At 27.8% G+C, this 7,767-nt stretch overlaps 1 protein-coding gene across 1 annotated transcript; it reads left to right on the top strand.

The window, feature by feature from the left end:
* The first annotated feature begins 3,400 nt into the window (after nt 1-3,400).
* LOC126896358 (52 kDa repressor of the inhibitor of the protein kinase-like) lies at nt 3,401-4,372 on the top strand. Its single transcript, XM_050669059.1, has 2 exons — nt 3,401-4,106; nt 4,263-4,372. The coding sequence occupies exons 1-2, from the start codon at nt 3,401-3,403 to the stop codon at nt 4,370-4,372; spliced, it is 816 nt and encodes a 271-aa protein (XP_050525016.1).
* Nucleotides 4,373-7,767: the final 3,395 nt, after the last annotated feature.

Below are 7,767 nucleotides of genomic sequence, written 5' to 3'. Positions count from 1 at the left end.
TGTGTAAAGAACTGAAATTGAGCTCGCATCTACCCTAGATCACTCTTTGGACGACTGAAAAGACGTAGGCCACTTGGAAATAGTTTGTTGCACAGGACAGTTATGTTGTTTAGAATTTATTTATTTGTTTTATAAATGATTAAATAATAAATATATTAATGTAAAACACCACATACAAGGTTAAAGATTATACTATATAAATATATAAAAGGGTTTTACAAAAAAAACAGAGTTATAATAAACTTAGATTTCACCATGGGTAGATTTAATATAGAATTGTACTAGAAAAGTAATTACACGCGAGTTAATAATAGCATAAACCGTATAAATATAATTGCGTACATTAATGCATATACATATACATCGATAATCGTTACATCAACTACATCATTCATCTCAAGAGAATATCTGCCTTATCAGGATAGTCAGAGGTAAGTGAAACATTTGTTTATATAATAAGTCTATAATAGATTCTTTACTGAAGAATTTTTAGTAATAAACAATTAGAACAAGATAGGTCATTGAGAATGAACTAAAATATTTTTATAAAAAATACGATACTTGTTACTCGCCGGAAATTAGTGTACGCGTTTCTATGCAGGAGCTAGGTAGTGACTCTTCTTTATAATTCCATCTTATTCACATATTAGACGTCTTTACACAAGCATACATACCCAGAGATCCCTTTCTATTTCATTTTATTGTAGTCACTGCCCGGTATCTATAGCCACTTTTACTTTCCATTGCTTCCCATTCTTTTTACACTACGCCCGCTACGATTATTATTTCCTCATTGGCCACCTGTGTTACATTTTTTTCCTTTCACACCTAACAACACCCCACAACCCAACACGCCACATTACCTATTTACTTCTTTTTGTTTATTACAAGTGACGCCTGACCACAGCTCGAAACACGACAAACACCTGCTAATAAAATTACTATAATCTCAGCCATATTATATATTTTAAATTTTGTTCGGTAAAATCTACCAAATATATCATAATTTTTCAGTTAGGATTATAGTCCAATATTAATGAACAACCCAACAAAAAAGGAATTAATTACTGTAGTTCAATTTGTATTTAAAGAAATAATCAATAATTATTGTAATAACATTATTAAATGCAAATATCATTTATTTAAAATTATAACTGATATTCTCTGGGAAGTAACTGTACATCTCGATATTAATATATATAAAGCTCAAACCATACAAAGATTTCTTTTTGCTTTTATGAACAATAATAACACATTTCCAATAACAGAAACAACATTATTGCTCAAAATTTCATTAGTATTAAGTTATTTACAAGATCATCAAATAAACGAAATAGTGCTGTCGGCGAGTGTTGTGGGGGGCGGGATACGCGAGTTAATAACACAAGTAGCTAATTGGTTTTTCATAATTTCGATATTCACAGATACACAGCATTTCTTATCAATGATAGTAGGGCACATTGTTGTGAGTTTATAAATACACCAACTGGCAATACAAAAAGTTTATTTATTGATAATCAAAATTAACAATAAACACTCCGTGTCTATGACAGCTATCTGTATTTGTAATCCCTCTTAAATTATATATGCATATTAACTCAAAAATTTAAAACTTTAAATCAAGGCCGTATTTGGGGGGGGTTTTTGGGGTTCAGACCCCCCCCTCCGAAGCTTTTTAATAGTTAATACACTGAACTTTAAAATTTAATAATTTACATAATAATATAGATAACTCTCTAAACATATTTATATTGTTGTAAAATATTATATTATTTTATAATCCAGAAATTGTGTGGATACGAATTCTAATGGCGTATTTTATAAATAGCATATTAAAATATATACATAGATATATACGTCACTAGCGATTAATTGTAAACGATTGACAGACGACGATAACATGTTGAAGAGTAGAATTATTATCTGTAGGCCGTATTACCGTTTTTCAAAGAACGTTATCGGTATTCAGTATCTCCAATAATAATATTATTAATAACTTTATTTTATACAACAAAATCGTTTATTTTTTTTTTTTTTTCATAGTTGTATGTACATGTTATCTTGTACCGCCTGCTTGAGACTCATAGAGCAATGCGAATTTTACTGTTTAAGGTGTAACTCTGTGTTGAGACGTCCTATGAACAAAGTTATTAACTATTAAGTGGTGATATTTCTCTTGGAAATTAATATAATACTCGTGTTTATTTTAATTTATTTATATTTTCTATAAAATGTCAACTCGTAAGAGCAATTGTGCTAATACTTTAACAAACTATTTTAATAAAAAAATAAAAACAACCCATGACGGAAATGAAGTCTGTACTTCAAGTCCAGTATTGACTGCAATCACACCAGGTACAACAGAAAAATCTAAGAGTGATGTAGCTGATATTGGTTGCTGTTTTGATCAAAAGGTTAGTGATGAATTAAAATATAAGTTACTTTCTAATGTTTGGATTCCTGATGAAAAGTTTAAATTTCCTATATCAGGAAATAGAAAGTTAAAATTTCAATTAAATTGGATTAATCGATTCCCTTGGTTATGTTACACTAATATGCAAGGTTCTGGAGCGGTGTGCAAATATTGTGCTATATTTTATCATAACTTTACCGGTAAAGGTGCACATCAAAAACCCGGCGTATTAGTAACAAAACCATTCAATAAATGGAAAAATGCAATTGAAATTTTTAGCACGCATTAGCACACAGAGTATCATAAAAACAACGTTTTTTTTGCTGAAAATTTTATTTCCATATATTGCAACAAACAGTTAGATATTTGTCAAAAAATTGATTCGGCACGTGCTAATCAAATAGTTGAAAATAGAAAAAAATTAACACCAGTTATTCAAACAATAATTTTGTGTGGTCGTCAAGAATTGGCTCTTCGTGGTACATCTGATTCTGGACCACTCACTTTAAATGAGTCAGTCCACAATGATGGTAATTTTAGAGCTCTTCTGCGAATGCGAATGAACTGCGGTGATAAAATGATGACTGATTGTATTGAAAATGAAACATTTAAAGCTATGTATTTAAGTCCTACTATTCAAAATAATTTAATTGATATAATTGNGCTATTATTCAAAATAATTTAATTAATTTAATTGGAAAAATAATTCAAAATTGTTTAGTGGATAGAATCAATAGGGCAAAATCATTTTCAATATTAGTAGACAAGACGACTGATATATCGCGAATTGAACAAATGTCACTTTGTATTCGATATATCGATGAAGATCCTGAACATCAATTCATTTTACGTGAAGATTTTTTAAAATTCGTGTCGGTAGAAAATACGACTGGTAAAAATTTAGCCAATATCATTTTAGATAGTATTAAATCTCTTGGAATAAATCCGAAGTATATGGTAGGATAAGGATACGACGGGGCGGCTGCAATGAGCGGAAATTTCAAAGGAGTGCAAGCAATTATTCGAAAAGAATATCCGGCCGCGCTTTACGTACACTGTAGTGCTCATTCTTTAAATTTGGCTCTCTCTCATTCCTGTAGTATTCAACATATTCGTAACTGTATTGGTACCATAAAATCGGTAGGAAATTTCATTAAAGGTTCAGCAATGCGAACCGAAATTTTAAAAAAATACATTAAAGAACAATTTCCTGAATCTAAGTGGACCAAACTTACATCAATGTGCGAGACACGTTGGGTAGAAAATCATGACGGACTAATAAGATTTACAGAAATTTATGGGGCAATTGTTAATACATTGGAAGAATTACAGTTCACTCGTGATATTGAAACGTCATCAAAAGCATTACAATTTGGAAAAACTATTATAACCAGTGATTTTGTAATAAGTATGGTCTCAGCATCTATACTTTTTTCCTTAACATTGCCACTGTGTAAGAATTTACAGTCTGTAAATTGTGATTTAACCGAAGCAATGGCGTATGTTGATATTGTACTACACGAAATAAATGATATGCGAAGTAATATGGATAATACATTTTCCAATATTTTTAAAAAAGCTGAGGCTCTTATAAAATCAATTGATGACGAAGAATGTATAAGAATACCTAGAATTGTTGGATATCAAAAAAATCGAAGTAATATTGTAGTGAATTCACCTGAAGAATACTACCGTATTACAATAGCTATTCCTTTTTTTGACGACTTCATTGAATAGCTTCAAACAAGGTTCAATAATCATAAAAAAATAATTTCTTCATTGCACAAGTTATTACCAAAAACATGCGATAAATTTAAAATTGATTTAAATGATTTTGAAATATATTCAGAATTTCTGGATTTGGAAGTACTGCCACAAGAAATTACACTGTGGAAAAGAAAATGGACTGACGAACTAGATGTAGACCGTCCAAATTCGGCTATCGAAGCGTACATTTAATGTAATTATGAATATTTTCCAAATGTATCTTTTCTTTTGAAAATATTAGCTACATTACCAGTTTCGACTTCTACACCAGAGCGCTCATTCTCTACTATGAAAAGGCTAAAAAACTTTTTACGAAATTCATTTGGCCAAGAACGTCTTACAGGTCTAGCACTTTTGAGTGTGCATAGACAAATTAAAATAAATCCAGACGATGTGATCGACAGTTTTGCAAAAGAAAAAAAAAGACTGATAGACTTTGTGCTATAAAAATGTNGACTGATAGACTTTGTGCTGTAAAAATGTATTATTTTAAAATTTAAACTGAAAAATGACTCATAAAATTTTGTATTGTATTGTATTATAATTTTGTATTTTAACTTTAGTATACTTCAAAAGGTAAATTTTATAAAATATTGACAAAGGTAGGTCATAACATAAAGTATAATATCTTGTTGTATAACCTAACTTAATAGTAAGACAATTTTTTTTTGTTTATGTTATGTATTAGTATTTTTTTTAAATTATTTAAAAACATATAATTTGGTTAAAACCCCCCCCGAAAATTTGTTCCAGCTACGGCCTTGTAATATAATATACATAAAAATATTTATCTACAGTAATTTAACTTTGTACTAATCGTTACATATTATCGTTTAATATTAGTGTCCGATATAGATATAGAAATGACAAAATATCCTAAATATTGTTTTACTTCANATTAAGAACTCAAACATTTTATTAAATTCAAAATATCTGTTCCCGTTTAAAAAAACAAAGTTGACAAAGTATAAGAATGAACTTAAAAAAAATTACATAATTAATAATTTAAGAATAATGTGTAACTAAAGATAAAAAAAATTTTTAAATTCTGTAAGTAATTGAGTGGTTTATGATAAAAAAATCATTCTTTATATTAGAAAACACCCATTTTTTAGAGCTACTTTTGATTTTTTCAATATATATTTTTTTGAGTAATATACATGTACAATATATAAAGGAACACAAATATAAGTAACTAATTGATTTTTATGACTTCGCTATCGTAGATACGGAGCATTTATTGTCAATTATGACTTTATCAACAGATATGCTTAATTTATAGTAGTTTTTAAGGCATAATGTTGTTAGTTAATATTTATAAATACACCAATTAGCAATACAGAAAACACATCTGTCGATAGTCATAATGGACAATAAATGCTCCGTATCTACGATAGCGACGTCATAAAAAACAATTAGCTACCTGTATTTTTTATCCATCATGTATTATACATATATATTAACTCAAAATTTTGAAACTTATTGAAAATTTGAAATTTAGAAATAATTATTCTGTATTTAGATTAGGGTGGCTCATATTCTATAAACTTTCTTTGATCAATCTTCGTACCCGCCAATTTTTTTCGTTATTATATGTAATTCAATTGGGTAAAATTTGGTTTTGATAACTTATAAAAGGTATTTACAAACATTTTCTAAAATTATTTTTACTTGCTCAAAAATATAAAATAAAAAATGAAAAAAAAATTTGCTAAAATTAAATTTTTGAAGATAAATCATTCTTAACTTTCGACATAATCACTTTACAACAAAATGTTTCGTATAAAAAATATGTAAAATTAAATTTTCTAAAACATTATTTTTATGTAAAATTATTGTCAGATGAATACTTTTGTTATTTTAATATCGCTAACGATCTTTTTACATAAGAATGGTGTTTTAGAATATTTAATTTTACAAATTTTTTATACGAAACATTTTGTTGTAAAATGATTACTTCGAAAGTTAAGAATAAGGCCAGGGGAAGCTTTAAAAAATATTGTTGTCGACCTTTCAATAAAATATACTCTCTCAAAAGGATACTTATACTAAAATGAAATAAGGGTACATTATTAATTTATATTTATAATAAAAATATAGTGTATAGAATCTTTTACATATATAAAACAAGTCATAGATTTTGTGTAACGATTTCGTATTATTTAAAATTAAATTGTTTTTCTAAACAGTCATATTGACGACACAACGCGCAATATACAGCGTGTGACACATATAGTGTGACATTCAGAATCAACGTTGGAATGTTTAAAATCTTGTTATGTTACATAGGATACAAGTAAGTATTTATTTATGCTTTCAAACCACAAACAATCTATTGTCTAATAAACCATTAAGATAAGTGATAAAATTTTGTAAGGAATATTTAACATCATTTACTCAATACATTTCAACCGATATCAATCCTTTATTTTTCATAAACGTTTGTATTTATTTTATTTATTCGATTATTACACTTCTGCGTTTAGCATCCGTTTACTCACCTTTCTTAACCTTTTTTATTTATATCATTACACCCTTACATATTATGCCATACTTAACCACATATCATATTACTCCATTCCATTATATTTTATTTTATTTTATTCTAACTACGAACCAGCCTTTTAATTTTCTTTTAGTATATTACAAGCATTACACATTTTTATATTATATTCCCTTTTAAATCCTCTATTTTATTTAATTTCTTTTGGGTTTACTACAAATAGGAAAGACATAGTTTCTATAAAAGACGAGTTAACACGTTAATTTCGCCGTCGATAAACTAATATAAATTTAATCAAAGATTAAAAGCTATTTTTTTAATTGACTGATCAATATAACACATATTAAATAATTACACAATATTTTCCTTATACAATCGCTCAATAATGTATAAATAAAAATGTGTCATTGAATACCTTGTAATTTAAAGGTTTGCAAAAAATGTTAAGGGTCACAGACATATAATTGCAACATGGCCATTTTTTTTAGTTTTTTTCAAATCTAACATTTATTCACCCCGTAATTACACCACTTTACACGTAATTTAAGTAAATTTTATAGAATGCTATTTATAACTAGCAAATATTTAGTACATTATTTTACACGTCTATTTTGCTTAAGGGATATCACTTTGTGAATATACAATGTTGTATATTTAATTTTAATGTTCATTATTAACTACTTATAATGAAATGCGCTATTGATACATTAGTGTCTCTTATATACTGAGCAATCACTGATTATTAGCAGTTACTACAGTTTTTTTATTTTACGAATTTAATGGAACGAGATTTATTCTATGAACCCAGCGACAATTCATAAGTTTACTTCAAAGGAAGTATCAATTTGTTATAATATATTTTAATACATGTAATAAATAATATACAGTGTTCAGTAGGGTGGTTCTTAAAATACAAATTTTCAAAATTCGATTTACGCGCACCAAAAAATTGTTCTAATACATGTAAAAATAAACTGTGCAAAATTTGGTCCCGATAGGTTGACGTTAACACGTGCCGCAAGAGGGTTGAAAATTCGATCAAAAGGGTAGTTTTTCAGTTATTGTGCTTTATCTCAAAATATAT

The sequence above is a fragment of the Daktulosphaira vitifoliae genome, unplaced genomic scaffold, assembly GCF_025091365.1.
Source record: "Daktulosphaira vitifoliae isolate Bord-2020 unplaced genomic scaffold, ASM2509136v1 Scaffold_1, whole genome shotgun sequence".
In the NCBI taxonomy this organism is placed as follows: domain Eukaryota; kingdom Metazoa; phylum Arthropoda; class Insecta; order Hemiptera; family Phylloxeridae; genus Daktulosphaira; species Daktulosphaira vitifoliae.
The sequence above is the reverse complement of the archived record's forward strand: the minus strand, read 5'-3'. Positions and strand labels throughout refer to the sequence as shown.